The sequence below is a fragment of the Bombina bombina genome, chromosome 4, assembly GCF_027579735.1.
Source record: "Bombina bombina isolate aBomBom1 chromosome 4, aBomBom1.pri, whole genome shotgun sequence".
NCBI classification, from domain to species: Eukaryota; Metazoa; Chordata; class Amphibia; order Anura; family Bombinatoridae; genus Bombina; species Bombina bombina.
In genome coordinates this window covers 21,618,806-21,645,998 of record NC_069502.1, presented here as the reverse complement: position 1 = coordinate 21,645,998, position 27,193 = coordinate 21,618,806, and the positions used below count along the sequence as shown (strand labels likewise).

The following is a 27,193-nucleotide window of genomic DNA, read 5'->3' as shown; positions in this document are numbered from 1 at the left end:
AGCCCCACAAAAGGCCCTTTTATGTGCTATTGGAAGTTTATTGTAGGCTAGAGGGGGTTTTTATTTTGTGGGGGCTTTTTGATTAGGTGTAATTCTTTTTTATTTTTGATAATGTTTCCAAACCCCCCCCCCCCCCCCGTAATTTAGTGTTTTTTATTTTTTGTAACTTAGCGTTTATTTTTTTTGGTAATTTAGTAATTTGTAATAAGGTTTAATAGTAGATTTAAATAATTTGAGTAGGGTTAGGTTTTTTTAATATGTAATTTAGTTTATTTAAATGCTAGTTTAATTTAATTGTAATATAATAGGGTAGGTTAATTAATAGTTTAAAAATAATTTATTTTAATTCTACAAGTAAGTTTAAATTTATTTTAAGATAGGGATGTTGTAATTTTAATTTAAAGTAAGTGGGTTGTTAGGTTTAGGGGTTAATAGCTTAATTTAGTTTATGGCAATGTGGGGGGCTGGTTTAGGGGTTAATAAGATTAGTTAGTATTAGTGATGTGGGAGGCCAGAGGTTTAGGGGTTAATATGTTTATTTAGTGGTGGCGGGGTCCGGGAGCGGCGGGATAGGGGTTAATAACATTATGTAGGTGGTGGCGATGTCGGGGCGGCAGATTAGGGGTGTTTAGACTCAGGGTTTATGTTAGGGTGTTAGGTGTAAACGTTACTTGTTGTCAACCATATAAATCAATGGGATATCGGGCAGCACTGAACATAAGCTTTCGCTGCTTTCAGACTCCCATTGATTTCTATAGCATCCGCGGCCTCCAGGGTAGTGGATTGAAAACCAGGTACACTGGGCCGGAATAGCCGCGAGCGTACCTGTTAGAAATTTGATAAATGGGAAAAAGTGTCAAATAGAGCCGCATGAGTATTTGGAACATCTGTAATGATGTAAGCATCGATCTGCTTCGGATTGAGACCGGCGGATCGTATGTTACGTCACAAATTTCATTTTTTGCTTTTCTGTAGGCTTTGATAACTAGGTCGGATCAAGCTTGCAACAATTACACTGCGGAATTCCGGCGTATTTGCGCTCGACAGCTTGATAAATATCCCCCATTATGTTTAGGATATATATAGTTTTTTTCTGTGTACCACATATTTGGTGATAAATGTGCACAAACATCTAGGAAATATTTAGCATATGATTGGATTTAGGAATTTATCATATTACTTACCGTATGGTAAAAGACCAGATAACAAATAAGGCTGAATTTATAAACAGAGCTTTGACATAAAGTATCATTAAGAAAAGAACTGGTTTACGGATTCTATTAAACCGATGCCATTTGGGACAATATTACATACTATGCGGTAGATTTAACAAGGGCTCGCCGGGAACAACAGTTATGAAGCAGCTGCTTCTGAGGCTGTGGTCTTCAATCTGCACGATCCTATACGAGCGGGCTGAATGACACCCCCTGCTAGCGGCCACGAATCTGCATGGGGCGGCATTGCACAAGCAGTTCACAAGAACTGCTTGTTCAATGATAAATGCCGACAGCGTATGCTACATCGTATCATGTCCGCTCGCACTTTAATAAATCGGCCCTTATATATGTATGTGCATACAGTATGATATTATCGGAATGTTATGTTATAGATGTTACAATATACTTCTTTTATATGATATCGCCTGAGTGTTATGTTTAGGATTTATCTTTGGAATGGATCTATGGATATACAAGGTATTAACATATTAATTATGTTTATTGGTTTACTAAAGCAAATCAGCTGTTTGAATTGCTAATTGTTCCACATGCCTAACACACGCCCAGAATGGGCTGGTTACATTTTTTTTAGCTTTGCTAGCATTTAAAAGGACTTTATCTAGGTGCTATAAGCCTGATGAAACGGCTACTTAGTAAGCCGAGAAACGCGTTGCATGATAGGGGCATTATCACAAATGTCTCCTTTTCGCTGAATGCTTATTCTTTTTAACTTGTTTTTAAAATAAATTGTTTTTAACTTAAGCTAAGTGATAGCACCTTGATTTGTTTGCTGTGGAGCTCCCACTGTGTTTCCTGCATCCTAAAGTTGGTGGTTGCTGCTACCAGAAGAGGGTGAGTTGATAAATCCGGTGTTATCAGTCTGCTGCTGTTAGCACATTAGGGCGCTTTCCATAAATGTGATTACCCATTTGGCTACACTATTATTATTATTATTTGGATCTGTTTCCATTGGTTGATCTGCACGTGAGGCGTCCCTCCATGTTTTCTGCTTTTTAACATCCTAATCTGTTAGCACATTAATTTATTCTACAATCCCCTGACAAATAATGACAAGCATTAAGTCATAATTATACAAAGTTGTGATGAAAACCTGAGATAACTAATAACCAACTCTTTTCAAATAAAAATAGAACTAAATATATATCGCTGGTTAAGAAAACTTTTGCTTTTGTTTCTTAACTACAAAAGGGTTCAGTGGGATTGATTTGTGTTATTGACTAATGCAAAATAACTTAGATTGGGCTGAATCATTCTGCACCAGGAATATAAACATAATTTAATCTCCCCTGATAAATGTATTTATTTCATGTAGGTAAGAGTCCACAAATCATCATATGTGGGTATATTACCTGTACACCAGGAGAAGGCATAATACACCTACACCAGCCTATCACTCTTTAATTCCCCTCACACTGTCTAACAAAACAGAGTAGCAAAGCTAGAAAATAGGTATAAATACCAAGGAGGGACAAATGAAGTGCAAAACAGCACCTGCCACCCACTGATGATGATAATAATAAATGTTCAGGGTCGTGGACTCTCACCATCTTGAAAGCAATAAGTTTATCTAGTAAGTTGTATTATGCTTTCTTTCATATGATAGTGAGTCCACAAATCCCGTGGGATTCAGTACCCAAGCAGTGAAGTCCAGAAGACCACCAGAATAAGGCTTGTATGTTATTAGTCCGGCACGACGGGCCACAGTACTATCCTGCCAAGGCCACAGCAGAGTCATCAAAATGGGAGAACTAAAAAAATAAAGCAAAGACCAGGTAGCAGCTTTACAAATCTAGTCAAGAAAAGGATAATTACTAAAGACATATACAGTAGCCACTGCCCCACTTGAATGAGCAATAACATGCTCTGGAAACTTACCAGCCGCCAAATAGGCCTTTCTAACCAAAGCCTTAACCTAGCGTAGCTGTAGCCGTGCAACACTGTTGGGACCAGAATGATGCTTACCTGTGAAATTATTTTCTTTCCTAGCATAGAGAGTCCACAAATCCATTCTAATTACTAGTGGGAATTCAACATCTGGCCACAAGAAGGAGGCAAAGCAATAAGTATCCCTCCTACTTCCCATAATCCCCAGTCATTCAGCCTGAGGGAATACGGACAAAGAAGAGGAACACCCAGGGTATAGAGGGGTCTGAAGTTTAGAACATAATAAACCGTCTTGAATTTAGACAAGGGCGGGTCGTGGATTCTACATGGAGAGTCCACAAATCCATTCTAATTACTAGTGGGAACCAATACCCAAGCTAGAGGACACATAATGGAAAGGGAGGGAGAAACAAGACAGGGAACCTAAACTGAGGGCACCACCGCTTGAAGAACCTTTCTCCCAAAAGAAGCCTCATCTGAGGCAAAAACATCAAAATTGTAAAAGTTTTCAAAGGTATGTAACGAGGACCATGTGGCTGCCTTGCAAATTTGCTCCACAGAAACCTTGTTTTTAAAGGCCCAGGAAGAAGAAACAGCCTGAGTTGAATGAACCGTAATCCTCTCAGGACGCTGTCGCCCAGCTGTCTCATAAACTAATCTAATGACACTCGTCAATCAAAAAGAAAGAGTTGACGTGGCCTTGCATTTACCAGCAAACACCACAAAAAGGGCAGAAGATTGCAGAAAATTCCTAGTAGCTGTCACGCCGCTCCACTCCTCCTTGTGGCCATTGCCATGGACGCAGATGGCTGTTTCCAGTTGCCATGGCCATAGACGCGGCGGTGGTCTGGGCGCACCTGCCGCAACGTCATTCCTCTGAGCCTCCTGAAACGGTTCCTTAGCGCGAACCTGGGGCTATGTAAGTACCTCTGTTCCTTACTTACATCGCCCAAGTATAGGTGTGTTTGTGCTCCTGGGTGCTTATTTTCTGATTAACCCCTGAAACCCTGAACTGCTGATTGCCTTATTGTTGCTGAACTCTGCCTGTCTCAAGACTACTCCTACTCAAGACTACTTCCTCAGTGGTAATCTCTACGGAGGACAGGACAACATCTTCACCAGGTCCAAAAACCAAATTCTGTGATGCCAAGTTGAAGCAATTAGAATCACCAAAGTCTGCTACTGTTTGATAAAAGATATCACCCGAGGAAAGAGGGCAAACGGAGGAAAAATGTAAATCAGACCGAAATCCCATGGAACCGCTACAGCATCCACCAGAACTGCTTGCGGGTCCCTTGATCTGGACCTGTATCAGGGAAGTTTGATGTTTAGACGAGACTCCATCAGGTCCAACTCTGGAACCCCCCACCTGAGGGTTATCATTGAGAATACTTCTGGATGAAGAGCCCACTCCCTTGGGTGAGAACGTCTGCCTTCTCAGGTAATCTGCTTCCCAGTTGTCCACACCTGGGATGTGAATGGCCAAAATGTGGCAGTTATGAGACTCCGCCCACAGAAGAATGCAAGAAACCTCCTTCATCGCTAAGGAACTCCTTGTTCCTCCCTGATGGTCGACATAAGCCACTGATGTGATGTCCAATTGGAATCTGATAAACCAGACCGAACTGAGTTGAGGCCTAGCTGTCACGTATACCAGACAGCCAAGACCCCCCCACTGTCTGCCTGACTCCTTGTCACACCAGATTTGGCCCTTTCATGGCTAGTGGGATCTTGCTCTCTCTTGCTATCTACTGTTTTGCCATGCTGTGCTAGGCTGCAAGAGTTTAATCCCTACCCCCTACCACCTCACCCCCTCCTGTTCTTCAGCGGATTTGGGCTACGAAGAGCAACCGTAATCTCCCAGACCTTTTGTTCCCTTTATTCGGTGATGAGTACTTTGTCAGAGAAGAGCTGGTCTCTGACCGGAAAAACCCTCCTAGGCTGGCCGGGCTCCTGGAACTCCCGGGCGACCGCTTCTCAACGGACACCCGCCTAACCTCTCCCAGGCTGGCCAGGCTCCTGGAACTCCCGGTCTGCCATAGAACAGCAGGACACCCACTAACTTTACCCCTGGTTGTACCAGAGGCCCTTTGCCCCAGAGCTCCGCTCTTTTGGGGATTGGTAGCCCCTAGAGAGGACAAGAAGTGGGGGAATTACCGGAGGGGAGCTCCTTTGGGAGCCGGGGTTTTTAGACTACCCCTACCCCCATAACTTCAACAGACTGCATCTCTGGTCCCCAGTAACGAATCACGCCGCTTTTTTGACTGTGGCATCTGTGGATCGAGAGCTTTCAAATGAAACCGCCACCCCTGGGTCATGGGATTCTGCTACATTCAGCTACATAGCTGCAGTTGACAGGGAGGAAGCAGGACCCGTTTGGCGGAGCTACCCAGCCGGGGTAGTCGGGGTATCCGTTACATTGGTGGCTGTGGTGGGATCTGCTTCTTTCACACAGTTTCTGCTGACAGAGGAGACGTGCCACAGTAGCCGGTAACTATGGGAGCCTAGCTCCTAAGGAAAGTACAGGAGGAGCTGGCCCAGCTGGACGGTCCTAGTTCATATTGGGACCTGCTGGCACAGAGGGACCTTGTCCGCCCGCGACTCTAGAGGGAGGCTCTTCAACCAGAGCAGGGCTATCAAGTAACAACCCTACCCTCTGATGATGAAGATTACTGGCTCCAGTGGAAGTTACGAGTACCTTGCTGGATAACAGCTATAGGGACCTCCGATGGTACACTATGCAAAGTGACCATGGCTGGGGGATGACGCCCCCACCGGGGGCTTTGGCTACGGCGGTCCTGGATTACTATTTGAACTAATGGCAGAGGACCCAGATTTTAGGAGTCAGGCGGAGTGGAGACTTAAGGACATTTGTGAGTACAGAGGGAGCCTGCTGAGTCTCTCGGGGGTACCCTGGCTGCAAGACGATTTAGATTATATATGTGGCCAGGAATTGGAGATGGAACAAAGATACAAAAGACTGCTAGATTGCATTAAACTGCATGCCACAGAGCCTGCAGGGAGCTATGATACAGCAGTCTGAGATTCATGGAGGTTGGCCTTCGAGGAGTGGCAACAAGGGATAAGCGACAAAGAGCTGCTAGATACAGGTCAGCAGCCTGGCCCGAGCTTATGGTCCTGGCCCAGCAGAATCGCTGGCAACAGGGCAAAGGGCCGCAGCTCCAAGAAACAAGGGAGCGGCGGTATGCCGACCTCTCTTCCCAGCGGCAGAACCCCTTTCCTGGGAGAGAAGACAGTTGGTCTCCCTCCCTAGAGGCAGAACCCCTTGCAGGGAGAGATGGATATCAATATCTCTCCCCAGTGGCAGAAACCCTTGCAGGGAGAGACGGATGTTGATATCTCTCCCCAGCGGCAGAACCCCTTCCCGGGAGAGGAGACAGTCGGTCTCTCTCCTCAGCGGCAGAGACAGGTACAGGGAGAGGAAATAAACGGTCTCTCTCCCTAGCGGCAGAGCCATCCCCTGGGAGCAGAGGTAGTAGTCCTCCCTCCCCGTAGGCAGAACCCCCTGCAGGGAGAGACGGATGATGATATCTCTCCCCAGCAGCAGAACCCCTTCCTGGGAGAGGAAAAAGTTGGTCTCTCTCCCCAGCAGCAGAACCCCTTGCAGGGAGAGGAGACAGTTGGTCTCTCTCGCCAGCACCCCTTGCAAGGAGAGACGGATATGGATATCTCTCCCTAGCGGCAGAACCCCTTCCTGGGAGAGGAGACAGTTGGTATCTCTCCCCAGCGGCAGAACCCCTTGCAGAGAGAGATGGATGTTGATATCTCTCCCCAGCAGCAGAACCCCTTGCAGGGAGAAATGGATGTCAATATATCTCCCCAGTGGTAGAACCCCTTCATGGGAGAGGAGACAGTCTGTCTCTCTCCCCAGCGGCAGAGCCAGTTACAGGGAGAGGAGACAACCAGTCTCTCTCCCCAGCGGCAGCCCTGGGAGCGGTGGTAGTCGTCCTCCCTCCCCGTTAGCAGAACTAATTGCAGGGAGAGACGGATGTCGATAACTCTCCCCAGCAGCAGAATCCCTTCCTGGGAGAGGATACAAGTGGTCTCTGTCTCCCCAGTGGCAGAACCCCTTGCAGGGAGAGACGGATGTCGTTATCTCTCCACAGCAGCAGAACCCCTTCCAGGGAGCGGAGACAGCCGGTCTCCCTCTCCAGCGGCAGAGCCCCTTGACACGGATACCAGACAGCCAAGGCTGCCCCCACCACCCCTACTGCCTGCCTGACTCCTTATCACACCACATTTGGCCCTTTCATGACTAGCGGGATCTTGCCGTCTCTTGCTATCTACTGTTTTGCCATGCTGTGCCAGGCCGCAAGAGTTGAACCTTTACTACCTCACCCCCTCCTGTTCCTCAGCGGATTTGGGCTCCAAAGAGCAACCGCAATCTCCCATAACTTTTGTTCCCTTTATTCGGTGATGAGTACTTTGTCAGAAACGAGTTGGTCTCTGACCGTAAAAACCCTCCTAGGCTGGCAGGGCTCCTGGAACTCCCGGTCGGCCGCCTCTCAATGGACACCTGCCTAACCCCTCTCAGGCTGGCCGGGCTCCTGGAACTCCCGGTCGGCCACAGAACAGCAGGACACCCGGTAATTTTACCCCTGGTCACTCCAGCTGCCCTTTGCCCCAGAGCTCCGCTCTTTTGGGGATTGGTAGCCCTTAGGACAAGATGTGGGGGAATTACCGGAAGGGAGCTCCTTTGGGAACCGAGGCAGCCTTGGCTGTCTGGTATCCGTGACACTAGCTATCAAAGCATTGTACAGTTCCAAAATATTTATTGGGAAAACAGATTCCTCCTGAGTCCAGATCCCCTGAGCTCTTAAGGGACCCCAAACTGCTCCCCAGCCCGAAAGGCTGGCATCTGTAGTCACAATCTCCCAAGATGGACTCAAGAAGCACGTGCCTTGAGACAGATGAACCTCGCAGAGCCACCAGGAGAGAGAGTCTCTCGCCAGGTTGTCTAGAATTATCCTTTGAGAGAGGTCCAAGTGGTCTCCGTTCCATTGTCTGAGCATGCATAACTGTAGAGGTCTCAGATGGAAAAGAGCTAAAAGAATAATGTCCATGGAGGCCACCATGAGACCAATTACTTCCATACACAGAGCCACTGAGGGTCGGACAGATGACTGAAGAAAAAGGGAGGTGGAAAGAAGTTTGGACTTTCTTGCTTCTGTTAAGATAATCTTCATTGAGATCAAATCTATGTGTCATATCTCCTGTACTTTTAAGGTGTTCAGGTAATCATCATTACCAGCTTTGTATAAAACTCCTCCCTTCCTCTCACAAATTGCTTGGTATTTTGTTCAGTTTCCTGCTGACAACTTCGCCCAGCTATTCTTTACATGGATTCCAGATGTAGTAGCTACAGATTTTCTTGTGCTTGTTCGTTTTGAATGCAGTTTCTAGGATACCCTTGCTACAATGTTTACTTAAACTCACAGGAGCCTAATTTGGTGAACTTATTTTTCAATCTCAGAGCCAGCTCTGTTGTGATATCTAGTTTGTCTACTTCCAGGAACCAGCTATACAATCTCCGCAAGTATCTTCCACTACCTCCAGTGTATATAACCTCCTGTCTTGATTTACCTACCTAAAAGCTAGATTACGAGTTTTCTGTGCTATAGGGAAATTAACGACCGCCACAAAAGCGGCGGTATTTCATATCCCTATAGCGCTGCTATTAAAGGTTTTGAAAAAGCAGGCTTGTGCGGGCGATATGGTGGCGTTGAGCTCCCTACCGCACCGAAATACAAGTGCTACTTTGACGTGCTCGTGCACAATCTCCCCATAGACATCAATTGGGAGAGCCGGCAAAAAAATGAAGCCTAAAACTTGCGATCGCAGAAACAAAAGCTCCGTAAAGCAGCCCCATTGATGTCTATGGGGAAATAAAAATTTACGTTTAAACCTAACACCCTAACATAAAAACCACCTCTAAACACCCCTAAATCTGCCGCCCCCGACATCGCCACCACCTAGATAATATTATTAACCCCTAATCTGCCACCCTTATCATCGCCGCCACCTACATTACAGTTATTAACCCTTAATCTGCCGCCCCCAATGTCGCCGCCACTATACTAAAGTTATTAACCCCTAAACCTCTGGCCTCCAACATCACTAACACTAAATAAATATATTAACCCCGAAATCTAACCCTAACCCTCAGCCTAACCCTAACGTAACCCTAAGCCTAACCCCCCCTAACTTAAATATAATTAAAATAAAGCTAAATAAACCTTACAATTATTACCTAAATAATTCTTATTTAAAAATAAATAAATGCTTACCTATAAAATAAAACCTAAGCTAGCTACAAAATAACTAATAGTTATATTGTAGCTATCTAAGGTTTTATTTTTATTTCACAGCTAAGTTTGTATTTATTTTAACTAGGTAGACTAGTTAGTAAATGGTTATTAACTATTTACTAACTACCTAGTTAAAATAAATACAAAGTTACCTGTAAAATAAAAACTAAGCTGCCTTACACTAAAACCTAACATTACAATAAAATAAAATAAATTAAATTATTAAAATACAATTTTCTAACTTACAAATAAAACAAAAACACTAAATTACAGCTAGGCTAAATGCCCTTTTAAGGGTAATGCCCATCCAAATGCCTTTTTCAGTGCAATGGTTAGCTTAGGTTTATTTAGATAGGTTTTTATTTGGGGGGGTTGGTTGGTTGGGTGGTGGGCTTTACTATTGGGGGGTGTTTGTATTTTTTTTTTTTACAGGTAAAAGAGCTGATTTCTTTGGGGCAATGCCCCACAAAATGCCCTTTTAAGGGCCATTGGCCGTTTAGTGTAGGCTAGGGTTTTTTTATTTTGGGGGGGCTTTTTTATTTTGATAGGGCTATTAGATTAGGAGTAATTCGTTTTTATTTTGATAATTTCGTTTTTTATTTTTTGCAATTTAGTGTTTATTTTTTTTGTAATTTAGTAAATTGTATTTTGATTAATTTAATTTATTTTATTGTAATGTGTAAATAGTTAATAACTATTTACTAACTAGTCTACCTAGTTTAAATAAATACAAACTTAGCTGTGAAATAAAAATTAAACCTAAGCTAGCTACAATGTAACTATTAGTTATTTTGTAGTTAGCCAAGGTTTGTTTTTTTACAGGTAAGTTTGTATTTAGTTTTAAATAGGAATTATTTAGTTAACTATTGTAAGGTTTATTTAGCTTTATTTTAATTATATTTAAGTTAGGAGGTGTTAGGCTTAGGGTTACATTAGGGTTAGACTTAGGGTTAGACTTAGGGTTACGTTAGGGGTTAATATATTTATGTAGAGTTAGTGATATGGGAGGTCAGGGGTTTAGGGGTTAATCATTTATTTTAGTATATTTCGTTGTGGGGGGCTTGCAGTTTAGTGGTTAATAGGTTTATTATAGCGGCGGTGTGGGTGGACAGCAGATTAGGGGTTAATAATCTTTAAACAGTTTTTGCGATACGGGAGGGTGGCGGTTTAGGGGTTAATAGGTTTATTATAGTGGCGACGATGTCGGGGAGCGGCAGATTAGAGGTTAATAATTTTATTTTAGTGTTTGCGATGCGGGAGGGCCTCGGTTTAGGGGTTAATAGGTAGTTTATGGGTGTTAGTGTACTTTTTAACACTTTAGTTATGAGTTTTATGCTACAGATTTGTAACGTAAAACTCATAACTACTGACTTTAGTTGGCGGTACGGATCTTGTCAGTATAGGGTGTACCGCTCACTTTTTGGCCTCCCAGACAAACTCGTAATACCGGCGCAATGGAAATCCCATTTTTAAAAGTGCGGTACCGACGTTGCGTGACGGCCAAAAAGGTGTGCGGTACACCTATACCTGCAAGACTTGTAATAGCGGCGTTAGGGAAAAAGCATAACGATGCTTTTTCATTCATAAGGCAAAACTTGTAATCTAGCTGTTTGACTTTATATATACCTGCTTTTGTGGGTTTTGTATAAATATTACCTTGTTTGTTCACTCCCTGTTCCTTGGAGCTCCGGATCCGAAATCCTGTGACATCATCAACAGCTGATACGGAGCCACACCCCCTCTCCATGCTCTAGTGTGTAACAAGCTGTCGGCTTGTATCGATCCTCGCAGACACTGTCTCTCTTCTTCCCCCAAGTAAGTTACCAAGTTTATATGATATTGATACTCTGGTAACTCATTTTTTTGCTGCTTTACTTTTGGGCTTTACAGAGTTTTATTGTTGTGTGCTACACTCCGGTGTATGTTTCCGTTATTCCACCTCTATCCTGCAGTCTATGATCAAAACTCTGGATCTCAGACTAGACTGCATATTCTGAAAATTATTCTGTGAGACTTCAAGGGATTATCCAACTATGAATGTACCCAAAAAACAGACCCTGGTACATGGAATCAGGGAACTCTTGTCCAGATTCACCATACACCCGTGAGAACTGAGAGTAAACAGCAGAGAATCCGTATGGGATCTTGCCAAATGAAAAGACGGCACTTGAACCAAGATATCGTCCAGGTATGGAGCCGCCGCAATTCCTTGAGACCTGGCCACTGCCAAAAGAGCCCCCAGAACCTTTGTAAAGACTCTAGGAGCTGTTGCCAGACCGAAAGGAAAAATTACAAACTGAAAATCTTTGTCCAGAAAAGCAAACTGAAGAAATTTAAAATGATCCTTGTGGCTAGGAACATGAAGGTAAGCGTCCTTTAAGTTGATGGTGGTCATTAATTGACCTTCCTGAACCAACAGACGAATGGAACAGATAGTCTCCATTTTGAAGGACGGAACCCTAATAAATTTGTTGAGGCATTTCGGGTCCAAAATGGGTCGAAAAAAATCCCTTTTTTCTTGAGAACCATGAACAGATTGGAATAAAATCCTCTGCCTTGTTCTGCCAGAGGAACAAGGACGATCACTCCTAGGGAAGAGAGATCCCTGACACAATTTAAGAATGCCTTTCTTTTTTCCTGATTTACTGATAACCTTGACAGGAGAAATCTGCCTCTCGGAGGACAAGATTTTAAACCTATCTTGTATCCATGAAAGACCACCTCCACCGCCCAAGGATCTGGAACATCTCAAATCCAAGTCTCTTGATAAAGAGAAAGTCTGACCCCTACTTGATCCGATCTCGGACTGGGGGTGAATCCTTCAAGCCGATTTGTTTTAAGAAGTCCAGGAGGACTTGGTCTGTTCAGGCTTGGAAGAAGCTTGGAAGAAGAGGATTTTTGTCCCTTGAAATTGAGTAAGGAACGAAAATTAGAAGCTTGGCGACCCTTAGGTCTAGTCTTCTTATCCTGGGAAAGAAAAGCCCCTTTTCCACCTGTTACAGTGGAAATTATGGCATCCAGCCAAGGAGCAAACAAGGTCTTCCCCATAAAAGGAAGAGAGAGGAGTCTAGACTTGGAAACTATATCTGCCGACCAAGACTTTAGCCACAAGGCTCTGCGAGATAGAATGGCAAGACTGGAAGTTTTCACACTCAGACGTACCACCTGCACACTGGCGTCACAAATTAAGGTATTTGCCAGCTTTAATGTCTTGATCCTGTCCTGGATCTCCTCCACAGTAGTCTCCTCCAAAATTAGTTCAGATAAGGAGTCGCACCAATAAGAGGCCGCACCAGCGACTGCCGCCATACTGGCCACCTGTTGCCATAGCAGACCTTGGTGATGAAAAATCTTCCTTAAGTACCCCTCCAATTTCCTATCCATGGAGTCCTTAAATGAGGTGCTATCCTCTAGAGGAATCATAGTCCTCTTAGCCAATTTGGATACAACTCCATCCACCTTAGGAATAGTACGCCAGAGCCCACATACAGAGCTAGCAACAGGATACAATTTTCTTGAAAACAGGAGAAGGGGTAAAAGGATCGGTTTCTCCCTATCCTGAGAAATAATATCCGACATGCGATCTGGAACAGGAAACAATTCCACAGATCTAGGCTTGACATCAAAAACCTTTTTCAGTTAGGTAACCTTAGGAGTCTCAGAAATGGTAGATTCTGAATCCTCTAGGGTAGCCAGAACCTCCTTAAGCAGTAAACGGAGGTGCTGAAGCTTAAATCTAAACCTAACTTCCTCTGAATATACAATACTAACCACCGTAGAATCTGATTCAGAGATTTCACCTTCAGAGACTGCTGAAGAATGGTCATCCTCAGATAATTGAGATAAACTGACCAATGCAGCCTTGGCGTTAGAAGATAATTCTGACTTAGAGGATATATTCTTAGATTTTCTTTTTCTCTTACCCGAGATAGGTAAGGCACTCAGGGCCACAGACACCACTGAAGTAAGCTGCGCTGCAAAATCACCTGGTGAAAATACTCCCCCAGGCACAGACTGAGCTGAACCACAGGGCACTGCTTGTGTGACGGCAAGGGATGGGGACTGAGAAGAAATTTGAGGAATGTCAGGGCTAATAAAATCCTGAGATACAGAGGTCTCTGAGGGGTTAAATATTTTAGTGCAAGCAGAATCTTTATTTTTAGACTGCAATACATTTGATACACACATGGAGAAAAATTCCACAGGAAGAATCACTTGGGCTTCTAAACAATATAAGCATTTGTCAAAATCGATAGATAAATCTTTGTCCTTTTCCATTATGTAAATACCCCTCTCTTATGGGTAAACCCACAGATTCGCAGAATAGTAGATTTAAATAAAACCCAGTACAAATTAAATCTGAAGTAGTAGATCAAAATTAAACACTAAAATGTATTCAGCTTGCAACTCTCACTAGAGAAGTGCTAAAAACGGCACCTCTATACTCACAGACGTTACTGGAGTAAACTCACCACCGCCTGATAAGATCGTCAGAGTCGCTAAGTAGCCAGAACCTCCTTCACGCACTCCGATATGGACTCTCCTCTGAGAGATACGGAGAGCACCGCTGCTGAAACCACTTCGGGCTGATAAAGGAGACATGCGGCCGTCACGTGACCATATCAGAAAAGTTAATGCAACACAGTAAGGAAAAGCGCGTGAAAATATGCTGCGCTAAATCAGAACTGACCTTCATTAAAGAGATAAACACACTAATCTGCTAATATTGTAAAGTCCCTTCACAAGTTAAACGCCTCATACACGTCGCTAACAGCCACAGTCCCAGAAACGTTATAGTGCAAATAAAAATATATTGTTTCTAACACCAGTGCTCTGCATAAACTGCCCAAATCAAATCCCCACAACGGAGAGCACTATATTCAATGTCCCCAGGCTCTATTATCCTTGAAGAGATGTATTAACCCCCACAGTGCTTGAGCCTTCTCACCTAAGAAGGAGAAAAGCACTTACCTTTGGAGCTTCAGTTGTAGGGCAGGCACAGTATCCCAGGTCTGACAGATCCAGACGACTTCTGAGAGGGACCTGGTGAGAAAGGAAAAACAGAGTAACCTACCCTGGTTTTTCATATGGGGGTTAGCATAAATTGTTGGAGGAGAAGCAAGGACTACTCTGCCGACCTCCAACAGCTAATAGCCACCATAACTCTTACTCAAGAGGATTACATGGACACAGCATTACCCCAATCCTTGCTTGCAGGGAAACTACCCATTAAAGGATATACTAAATTATCTTCAGAGCACCATCTTCGCACACCTCCTGGATATACGAAGGCAAAGAATGACTAGGGGTTATGGGAAGTGGGAGGGATACTTATAGCTTTGATGGGGTGTTCTTCCCACTAGTAATTAGAATGGATTTGTGGACTCTCCATGCCATTGGAAAGAAAAGAAAATTTATGCTTAGCTGATAAATTATTTTCTTTCTTGGCAGTAAGAGTCCATGAAATCCATTCATAGCCTATGATAAATACTTCACCTGGTCACCAGGAGGAGGCAAAGACACCCCAAGACAAAGCATTAAATATCCCTCCCACTTCCACAACCCTCTGAGTAGTTTAAGTCGAGGATAAGGAAAAGTAGAGAGATAATGTAATGTTCGTGGTCCTTATCAGACCAATCCTGGCCAGTAGTCTAGTTCTAGTTCTTATCCCAGCATCAAGTGGAAACATAAGGAAAACAGTTTGAAGGAATGAGGAAGAACAGGAACAGTTGATACCACCCGCTGCAAGGGTTAAAGAGTAGCAGGTCTCAGGCCTAAGTAGGGTTCAGAAGTAAGCAGACAGTATTATATTGTCACTGCACCCACATTTTAAATACTGCAGCTACTCAGATCATCAGTGGGGCTTGTATCATGTCAGCAATTAACAAATTGAGCCATTACCAGATGGTACAAGCATGTGCTGTGTGTAAAATGCTGGTGCACGGTGCATACTTAAATACACTTTTGAAACAGCTATAGCATTTACTAGAAGCATTTTTGCTAATGCATGTATATTACAAAATTACTTCTGTTCAATACTGAAATGCACCCATGTGGTTTCCAATTTTGGCTGGAATATCCCTTTAAAGACAGAATGAGTTTACCTTAAATAGGGGCAGGCACAGGTGTACAGGACATGAGCAGAGCGCCAGTCACGGCACACACTGATGATGACACCACCGTGCGCCGCACAACAACCAGATGCGGCCATGGCAACAGCCGGGAGGAGCGGGGGCTGCACTACATAAGTTCACTGCCAAGAAAGAAAAGAATTTATCATAAGGTAAGCATAAATGATGTTTTCTTTCTAATGGCTGTGAAAGTCCACGAAATCTATTCATAACCTATGGCAAACCAATACCCAAGCTGTGGAGTTCACCAAAATGTTAGGGAGGGAAATGTAGGGAAGGTAGGAAGGTAGTCCGAATCACTAGACACCATCGCTTAAAGAACCTGTCTCTGTTCTGCAAACACATCAAATCTGTTAAATTGCCTGAACGTATGCAGTGAGGTTCAAGTCACAGCCTTACAGATCTGTTTAACTGAAGCCTCATTCTTGAAGGCCCAGGAAGAAGACACCGCACGGGTAGAATGTGCTGTAATTCGTGATGGAGGCTGCTGGCCCACTTCTACATACGCCAAGCGAATCAGACTTCTAAGCCTGAAACATAGGGTAACAGCTGTGGCCTTCTGACCTTTGTGCTTACCAGAGTACAGGATAAACAAAGAAGAAGATTGACAAAATTCCTAGGGAGCATGAAGATAGAACTTCAAAGCTCTGACCACATCCAGATTATGTAACAACCGCTCCTTAGAGGAAAAAGGATTGGAACAAAGAGACAGAACAACAATCTCTTGATTAATATTGTGAGTTGACACAACCTTAGGTAAAACCCCCATCTTTGTCTGCAGGACGGCCTTGTCTGCATGAAACACTAGATAAGGTGAATCACACTGAAGGGCAGACAATTCCAAAACTCTTCGAGCAGAGGGAATAGACAACTTAATATCAATAGAATTCATAGGCTTAAACAGAGCCTGTTGAAGAAATCTAAGAACAAGATTAAGGGGCATATTTAGCAAGCTCCGTAGGGAGCTTGAGGTCTCGTGCTTCTGGCGAGCCTTCAGGCTCACCGGAAACACAAAGACCGCTGCTCCATAACCTGTCCGCCTGCTCTGAGGCGGCGGACAGACATCGGCAGAAATCAACCCAATCGAATACGATTGGGTTGATTGACACCCCCTGTTAGCGGCCGCAAATCTGCAGGGGGTGGCATTGCACCAGCAGTTCACAAGAACTGCTGGTGCAATGATAAATGGCGAGAGCGTTGTAAGACTGCTTAAGCTTAGATGGTTTCTTTCTTAGGTGTTAGCTATTACGTGTGTTACAGATTAGTATATGTAACTGGATACTTGTAGTGTATACTCAACCTCTAACTAGATCAGGTAGCGCACAATCCTTAAAGGGACACTGAACCCAAATTTTTTATTTCGTAAATTCAGATAGGGCATGCAATTTTAAGCAACTTTTTAATTTACTCCTATTATCGATTTTTTCTTCGTTCTCTTGCTATCTTTATTTGAAAAAGAAGGCATCTAAGCTTTTTTTTTTGGTTCAAACCTCTGGACATCAGTTTTTTATTGGTGGATGAATTTATCCACCAATCAGCAAAGACAACCCAGGTTGTTCACCAAAAACGGGCCGGCATCTAAACTTACATTCTTGCATTTCAAATAAAGATACCAAGAGAATGAAAAAAAAATTGATAATAGGAGTACATTAGAAAGTTGCTTTAAATGTCATGCTCTATCTGAATCACAAAAGAAAAAATTTGGGTTCAGTGTCCCTTTAAGTAGTAGGAATGAGAGGAGAATCAGAATAGAATTGAATAACTTCAGGCAGACCACAGTTTACACATATTCAAAGTAGTTGGTAGTGTGACAAAGGGGTTTCCCAATATACGGAGAAGGAGAGCCGCTTGTCTTGATATAGCCCCAGGGCAATCTCACAAAGATACTGAGGATCTATGTTAGACTATTGCGGGGCAAAGCGAGTCTTACCTGCTGCTCCAGGGATAAGGTGTGAGTCCAGGGAAGGACAAGATCGCTAGTTCCCGTTGGGGAGAGTGAGATGCAGGAAAGACAGCAGAGGGATAGGCGTTTAAGGTAGTGCCTGATGACGTTACACAGGGTTGCGTGTCAGGCAGAGCAGGAAGATGACAGCTGTGAAGTAAGCCAGCGGATGAAGACGAGGGATACGACTAGGTAAGGAAGGTGTAAGAGCAGGGAACAGCACCAGCAACTTCAATATACCAGCATTGACTGGAAGAAGGCAGGCCCTTTTATAGGGAAGTACCTAATGCTTTAAAGGGCCAGAAGGAGCTGACAAGCGCATGCTGTCGGCATTTATCGATGTGCAGCGGACATGATCCGCAATAACGGATCATGTCCCCTCACACAATGATTATTCGGCCACTAAGCCTCCATGGAGGAGCAATAGGTTAGAAAACAGGTCTAATTCTAGCGATAGCTTGTACAAAGGACTGAACATCTGGCAAACAAGTCAACTTATGTAATTAAACGGAAAGCACAGAAATCTGCCCCTTAAGAGAACTAGCCGACAGACCCTTCTCTAAACCATCTTGGGTTTTTTTGTGCCAAGGGAACCCACGGTCCGTACATCAAGACAGGTAAGCTCTCCACCTTGTGGTAAATATGTCTGATACTTTGGTTCAGGCTAGAAAGCCTGTTACCAATCCCTGCCTCAGAGAATCCTCTCTCAGACAACACTATGGCCTCTATTTATCAAGGTCTGGCGGACCTGATCCCACACTGCGGATCAGGTCCGCCAGACCTCGCTGAATACAGCAAGCAATACGCTCGCTGCATTCAGCATTGCACCAGCAGCTCACAAGAGCCGCTGGTGCAACGCCGCCCCCTGCAGACTCGCGGCCAATGGGCCACCAGCAGGGGGGTGTCAATCAACCTGATCGTACTCGATCGGGTTGATTTCCGGCAATGTCTGTCCGCCTGCTCAGAGCAGGCGGACAGGTTATGGAGCAGCGGTCTTTGTGACCTCTGCTTCATAACTTGTGTTTCTGGCGAGTCTGAAAACTCGCCAGAAACACGGCCCTTCAAGCTCCGTACGGAGCTTGATAAATATGGGCCTACGCATTCATTATTCATGCAGTCAGCCTCAGAGATTCTGAACTGGCCTTGCGTGAGAAGACCCGGCACCTGTGGCAGCTTCCACGGAGGAGTAGACAACATATTTACTAGGTCTGCATACCAAGTCCTGCGTCACCACACAGGAGTTAACAGAATCAGTGGGATTCCCTCTTGTTTGATTCAAGCTATTACTTGAGGAAGCAAGACAATTGGGGGAAAAAGATACACAAGATTGAAGTACCAAGGAACTGCTAAAGCATCCACCAGTTCCGCTTGAGGATCCCTCAATCTTAAACCGTATCTTGTCAGTTTGGCATTGAGATGAAAAGCCCTCAGATCTATCTCCGGACACCCCCCACCTGTGGGTGATTTTGCAGAACACTTCATGATTTAGGGACCATTTCCCAGAGTGAATAGTCTGTCTGCTCAAGAAATCTGCTTCCTAGTTCTCCACACTTGGAATGTGGAGGACTGATATTTGACAATGATATGTCTCTGCCCATTGAAGGATACGAGACACTTCCCGTCTCACCGAGAAATGCGAGTTTGGTCCTGGTGATTAATATAGGCCACTGTTGTTATGTTGAAAATTGCCCTCTGTTCCAGAACACTGATTGGAAGTTTCGTTTCCTCTGGTCGCCAGATTCCCTGAGCTCTCAGATTACCCCACAGAGCACTCCAGCCTGTCAAACTCGCATATGTTGTTGAGATCTCCCAGGATGGATGCAAAAAACACATACCCTGGCGAATGGGTCCCTGAGACAGCCACCAAGAAAGAGACTGTCTCTCCTCTGGATCCAGAGATATTACTTGAGACAGATCAAAAATAATTCCTTCAGATCTATGGTTGTCATGGATTGACCCCCCTGTACGAGAGGAAGAATGGACCTGATGGTCTTCATTTTGAAGGAAGGTACCCTCAGGAATTTGTTGAGGCACTTCAGGTCAAGGATGGGACAAAAAGTTCCCTCCTTTTTGGGAACGAAGAAAAGGTTTGAATAAAACCCTTTTCCCCTCTCCGCCAGATGCATGGTGACAACAATTCCCATAAATACCAGATCGTATACACAGCGAAGGAAGTTCTCTTGTCTGGCTTCCTCAAGATCCTTGAAAGGAGGAACCTGCCCCTTGGTGGGCAAGATTGGAAACCTATCTTGTATCCCTGAGATATGATATCCAGAACACAAGGGTCCTGAACAGACTGAGACCAAACTTCCTGAAATAGAGATAACCCAACAATTCACGCTGACTTGTTGTCTGGGGTCGATTTATTAAGCGGTTTGTTTTTGTTTCACACCAGGCTAGGCTTCCAGGTACTTCTGGATGCTTCAGACTTGGCTGAGGAGCTCCTCTGTGTCTTGTTTCGATGAACGGAGTGAAAATGTCCCATAAGTGTCATATTGCCGCCCCCACTCCTCCTAGTCGTTGCCATGGCCACATCTGGTTGTTGTGCTGTGCACGGTGTTCATCATCACCATGTGCCATGATTGACGCTCTGCTCATGTCCTGTACACCTGTGCTTCCACCTGGCCGTGAGCCTGCTCTATTTAAGTTAAACTCCTTCAGTGCCATCTTGCAGAGCATACATTTGTTATTTTCCATTAAATCAGAAGTACAAATGCCTTCCTGACTAAGGTCCTCCATATTACTGGAAATAGTAGGCAATGATAAAGAAATAATGAAGGCAGAAATAAACACCAGAGTCTCAAATTTAGCCCCCAAATAATGCTTGTTTGAGATATTTAAAAAAAAAGAGGCAGTGGCGAAAGGTTGCAAAGAACAGAGCCCTGTTATCAGTGCAGTTTCCCTTTCCATCAGACATGCACTCCGCTGTTGAGCGCCTCTACAACTGGCACCAAAAACTTAGCAGCACGGGACATCTGAGGGAATCTAGTGACATCTGCTGACTCTGTCCTATCAGTGCCTTCACTGCCCTCATTGTGTGAAACCCCACTGAGGTCACCATTGTAGGGAGCGTGCACTGGGTCTGGATGGCAAGTCCAGTCAGAGGACCCGTTGCCGCTTCCTAGGTGCTTCCTACACACCATATGTGTCAAGTGCAACCTCCACCGGAGGTGTCTAGAGAAACAATAAAGTCATAACTCTTTACCTACTGACTTTCTAGTAGGAACTGGCTCCTTATATATGTCTGATAGGGACTGAAGTAAGCATGAGAGCCGTAGGTAAAATGTCCACAAACCCCAGCATATAGACAAAAAGTAATAAGTAGGGGAGGAAGGAGATATAGGACTTACCCAGCAACAGACGATTCAATCTTCAGACTGAGTACAGCACAGACATTCTGGAATGAGGCATGGGAACTTCCCTGCAACATCCAGCAGCTATAATACACCAACACTCTATTAAGAGAATTACATGGCTTCTACAACTCCCCGATCCTCTCTTGGAGGAAACAATCAATTTGATGACAAATTCAGAATCTTCAGCAGAGCACCTCTCTCTGCCAACCTCCATGAAACAAGGCCAAGAATTACTGATTGAGTAGGGGAAGTGGGAGGGATATTTAATGTTTTGTTTGGTGTGTCTTTGCCTCCTACTGGTGGCCAGGTGAAGTATTTCCCATAGGTTATGAATGGATTTTGTGGACTCTCACTGCCATTAGAAGGAAAGGGTAGAAGATGAAGAACTTTGACCATGCATAGGTTCTCAAATTCCATTATGCAGAATTGGCTGATATTACTGTATATGATCTCAATTAACTTGTTAGACAAGCCTCTATCAGCCAGACCAGATTTTTATGAAAGAAAGGACATTTAGAGAAAATGTCTCTTCTGAGAAAAAAAAAAAAAAAAACAAAGAGGAAAAGATGAGCTCTGAATTAGGTCCCCATACAAAGTTTAGGGAGGCCAAGCAGTACAAATAAAAATAGCTGATACCTGTCCCTACTTGATTTTGGATAGCAGCACAATAGATGAAAGCTGTACAAAAGCTCAAATGACCAAGTCACCACAAGCGCATCCATCAGAAACCCCTGGGGGTTCTGGGACCTAGCACAATAGAGGTGAAGCTGGTTGGAAATCTCTACCTGGATGGAAGCATTGGTGATTGAGAAAGTTTACTTTACAAATGTTGACATGTGACACATGAAGAACTGAGATCACCCAGTAATGTTCTAATGGGCCTCTACCTATCTTATCATGAAAAAAGCCACTGCTGTTTTCTTAATAGAACCAAATACAAAGTTCATATATGAGACTGAGCAAACTCTGAAGAGCACTGAAGATCGCTTTGAGTTCTAGAATCTTGAGGTTATCTTGCTTCCCGAGTAGACATACGACTTGTACTCAAAGAGAAGGCTGGCATCCGTCAAGATAACTATCCGTACAGCCATTGAAAAAGAGGCCCTCTGAATAATAGAATGGTAAGTCTGCCAAGAATCCAAAGAATCTATTGTCACCCAATCCAGGGAGATTACTTAAAACTAGTCCACATGATTGTGACTGAGGCAGAAGTGACAGTTGCAGAGTGCCCAGATGAAATCTGTAGGAGACCGCATTTTACTTAACAATTAACCCCAACATCTCAATGCACTGGGCCACAATTGGCCATGAGGCCTGCTGCAATTTGACACATGACACTAAAGCTTGCATCAGTGCTCTTCTATCAGGGACAACTTTGTGGACATTGAGTTTATTATAGACCCCAGAAAGACTCAAGTAGATGGAACAAGAGAGTTGTTTTGTACATTAATGCAATAGGGTCAGTAGGACATCCCTAAGCACAACTCTTCTGAAGAGAAGAAGCCTACACCAAAAAAAATTCAATGATAAGAAACCCCTGAAATACCATTTGTAATAGTATGAATAGGTTCTATCTTGAAGGTTGGTACCTTCAGAAACTTGTGCAAGGATTTCAGATCCAGGATGAAGTTGTAATGCTCGTGGGATATTTCCCTTCTTATTCCAGCATAAAGTGGCAAGATAATGAAATATCCCAAAACAAAATATGAGTTGAAAATGAGGAGGCAATCCAAGACTTACAGTAGTGAAGGGGTAAAACAGGAGAATAGTCAGAAACGAGCAGAGTTCAGCAACAAATAAACAATACATTGTTCCACAGCAGTAAAAGGGTTAAACAGGAGATTGGTCACTTGGCAAGCAGAGTTCAATAACAGGCAGACAGTCCAATCTTTCACAGTAACAAAGGTGTTAATCAGGAGAATGGTCACTTGGCAATGCAGGGTTCAATAACAGGCAGACAGTCCAAAATATACACAAGGAAATGAAGTATACAGCACCCAGGAGAACACTAAGTAAACCTATACTTGTAATAAAGTAAAGGAGTTACTTAGGTACGGGTTCGCGTCAAGGAGGCTACATAAGTGAGTACCAGAACCGGCATCAGTGCAATCATCAGAGAGCGCCCACAACAACCACCGTAACTATGGCAATGACCAAGTTCACGGAGCTGCGTGTCACGCCATGACAAGTGAAATGTATCTTCCATTTTTGGGAAAGTACAGTACAGGGGAAAAGCCCTAACGCTGTTCCTCCTAAGGAACTAAAGTCATAACCACCTCCCCTTCTAGATCTGCAATGCATGAGATCAATTTCAAATCAGCAAATAGGATGAGAGCTGTTTAAATCCTATTGGCCGTTTTGAACAACCAATAGGATTTAATCAGCTCTCATCCTATTGGCTGATTTGAAATTTTCAGCCAACAGGAATTCAAGGTACCCCAATATAAAAAAGGCACCTTGCATTCAATCTTCAGTGTGCGGCAGACGGTCGCATGAAGAGGAGCCGCCACGTTGGATGTCCGCACCGTTGCCGATCATACTCCAATCCGCGCTGCATCAGCTCCGTGACCCCTGGATGAAGATTGAAGATGGAGCCGCCTGGAAGAAGACTTCACCGCCGGACTTCAGGAATGGTGAGTACCTATTTCGGGGTTAGTGTGAGTACCTATTTCGGGGTTAGTGTTAGTTTTTTTTGTTTTCTTTTGGGTGTTTTTTTTTTTTGACTAGGGCTTTATCTTTTTTTTTAATGGGCAGTAAAAGAGCTGATAGCCCTTTTAAGGGCAATGTCCATACAAATGCCCCTTTAGGGGCAATGGGTAGCTTAGTTTTTATAGTTGGGTCTTTTTTTATTTTATATCTCTCTCCTTCAGCCTGATTTTAAAGCATATCTACCCAAGCCTTGCAAGAAAATACAGAACTTATCTCAGCTGTTCCCCTGCTTTGCAAACAGGTAGCTTCTGGAAGATAGTAGTATCATTATATTTTACCTACCCTGTTATTTTCTGACGTGTGTATTATTATATGTATTGGCTATTTTTTGTTTTTGTTTTTATAATTTAAAATGCATATTTTTTCACCATTATGTCTGACCATTATGTTAAAAGTTAGTTTAACCAGATAAGGCCATATATCTTTTTTGTACTTTAATGGTTTTATTCCCCTACATGAATACCTCTGTCTTATCTCTGTAATTTTAACTTTCCCTGTGTTTTTGCTTGAATGACCCTTAGCTCAAATGTCCATAGATATTCCCTCCCCATTCCTTTAAATGTTTGCAGGCCAATCTGATGCGAATATATCTTTCTCCTTCAGCCTGATTTTAAAACATATCTACCCCAGCCTTGCAAGAAAATACAGAACTTATCTCAGCTGTTCCCCTGCTTTGCAAACAGGTAGCTTCTGGAAGATAGTTTCCCTCCCACCCCAGGCTCATTTCTTCATTTATAGATAGTCTCCCACACTACTTTCATTCTCCTTAAATGACAGCTGCAAACACTGATCAGCTCATCCTTCCTTTTACTTAACCCTATAGAATACATACCCTCTCTTCCTACAAATAGCTATATATCACACATAAATAGTGTATATACTTTTTTTGATTTATCTACACACCTCATACCACTAACATGAATCCAAATATGACCACACTGTTATTCATGATAACCCTTTTCTCACTCCAATTTTGTTCACAAAATAACCGCCATAAGCACACACCTCTAACTGGAAAACAAATTATCATACACCATGGCCTGCTCTGTTGCTGTAACTTATCTGCTGAGTGCTGGTTGAGAGTTATAAAAAATAAACCTCCTACCCCCACCTCACAAAACTATAAAGTATCACATTCACTATATGGCCAAACAAAAATGATTTCCAAATTCCTATTCCTTATGTTACTTGCCCTTGCAAATGATGTAGAGTCTAACCCTGGTCCCCTAACAAATTCCATTCCTAGCCTTCCAGCTAAAAAAGGCCTCTCCTTTGTGCACTGTAATATCCGCAGCTTACTACCAAACATTGATGCACTGCAAGCTTGGTGTTTACATTACAAGCCCAAAATCATTGTGATCTCTGAATCATGGCTAACCGCAAAAATACCTGACTCTGCCATTGCAATACATGGGTATTCATGCCATAGGAATGATAGAGCAAAGAGAGGAGGCGGCATTGTAATTTATGCTGACATTTCCATAAAGTACACCCCCTTGCAAAAATATAGCTCTTCTGCCACCTTTGATTTCCTTTCTGGCAAAATTGAGATCCCGTGCAGTAAATCAATCATTGTTGCAGGAATCTACCGCCTACCTAGTTCCCCTGTGCATTCCATTTCTGACATAGCACATGTCCTTAGTGAAACCATAACTCAAAATCCAAAAAGTGAAATTTTGTTTTTTGGAGATTTTAATATTGATTGGCTGAATCCAAAAAATAATAGTTGTCGCTCGCTGTTTAAATCTTTGCAGCTAACACAATTAATCTCCTCCCCAACTCGCATAAACATCAAAAGCCATAATCACACCCTGCTCGATTAGATTCTCTCCACCTCTCCAGACCGAATCCAGGAGGCAGGTGTTCTCCCTAACAATTTCAGTGACCACTGCTTAGTGTACTGCGTGCGCAAAATAAAGGCAACTAAATCCTCTCCCAAGGTTAAAATCACCAGATCCTTCAAAAAAACATAATTTATGTAAGAACTTACCTGATAAATTCATTTCTTTCATATTAGCAAGAGTCCATGAGCTAGTGACGTATGGGATATACATTCCTACCAGGAGGGGCAAAGTTTCCCAAACCTCAAAATGCCTATAAATACACCCCTCACCACACCCACAATTCAGTTTAACGAATAGCCAAGAAGTGGGGTGATAAAAAAGTGCGAAAGCATATAAAATAAGGAATTGGAATAATTGTGCTTTATAAAAAATCATAACCACCACAAAAAAAGGGCGGGCCTCATGGACTCTTGCTAATATGAAAGAAATGAATTTATCAGGTAAGTTCTTAAATAAATTATGTTTTCTTTCATGTAATTAGCAAGAGTCCATGAGCTAGTGACGTATGGGATAATGATTACCCAAGATGTGGATCTTTCCACACAAGAGTCACTAGAGAGGGAGGGATAAAATAAAGACAGCCAATTCCTGCTGAAAATAATCCACACCCAAAATAAAGTTTAACGAAAAACATAAGCAGAAGATTCAAACTGAAACCGCTGCCTGAAGTACTTTTCTACCAAAAACTGCTTCAGAAGAAGAAAATACATCAAAATGGTAGAATTTAGTAAAAGTATGCAAAGAGGACCAAGTTGCTGCTTTGCAAATCTGATCAACCGAAGCTTCATTCCTAAACGCCCAGGAAGTAGAAACTGACCTAGTAGAATGAGCTGTAATTCTCTGAGGCGGAGTTTTACCCGACTCAACATAGGCAAGATGAATTAAAGATTTCAACCAAGATGCCAAAGAAATGGCAGAAGCTTTCTGGCCTTTTCTAGAACCGGAAAAGATAACAAATAGACTAGAAGTCTTTCGGAAAGATTTAGTAGCTTCAACATAATATTTCAAAGCTCTAACAACATCCAAAGAATGCAACGATTTCTCCTTAGAATTCTTAGGATTAGGACATAATGAAGGAACCATAATTTCTCTACTAATGTTGTTGGAATTCACAACTTTAGGTAAAAATTCAAAAGAAGTTCGCAACACCGCCTTATCCTGATGAAAAATCAGAAAAGGAGACTCACAAGAAAGAGCAGATAATTCAGAAACTCTTCTGGCAGAAGAGATGGCCAAAAGAAACAAACAAAAATTTAATGTCCAATGAATGCATAGGTTCAAACGGAGGAGCTTGAAGAGCCCCCAGAACCAAATTCAAACTCCAAGGAGGAGAAATTGACTTAATGACAGGTTTTATACGAACCAAAGCTTGTACAAAACAATGAATATCAGGAAGAATAGCAATCTTTCTGTGAAAAAGAACAGAAAGAGCAGAGATTTGTCCTTTCAAGGAACTTGCGGACAAACCTTTATCTAAACCATCCTGAAGAAACTGTAAAATTCTCGGAATTCTAAAAGAATGCCAAGAAAAATGATGAGAAATACACCAAGAAATATAAGTCTTCCAGACTCTATAATATATCTCTCTAGATACAGATTTACGAGCCTGTAACATAGTATTAATCACAGAGTCAGAGAAACCTCTTTGACGAAGAATCAAGCGTTCAATCTCCATACCTTTAAATTTAAGGATTTCAGATCCTGATGGAAAAAAGGACCTTGTGACAGAAGGTCTGGTCTTAACGGAAGAGTCCACGGTT

General features: G+C 43.2%; 1 protein-coding gene across 1 annotated transcript in view; it reads right to left on the bottom strand.

Moving 5' to 3' along the window:
- LOC128656803 (uncharacterized) overlaps positions 1-27,193 on the bottom strand; it is a 262,897-nt gene that overhangs the window by 42,512 nt on the left and 193,192 nt on the right. The window contains exons 5-6 of the mRNA XM_053710962.1: positions 24,556-24,594; positions 4,823-4,870 (exon numbers count right to left, since the gene is read on the bottom strand). Of these exons, the coding sequence (XP_053566937.1) occupies positions 4,823-4,870; positions 24,556-24,594 (87 nt within the window). The remainder of the gene's footprint in view (positions 1-4,822; positions 4,871-24,555; positions 24,595-27,193) is intronic.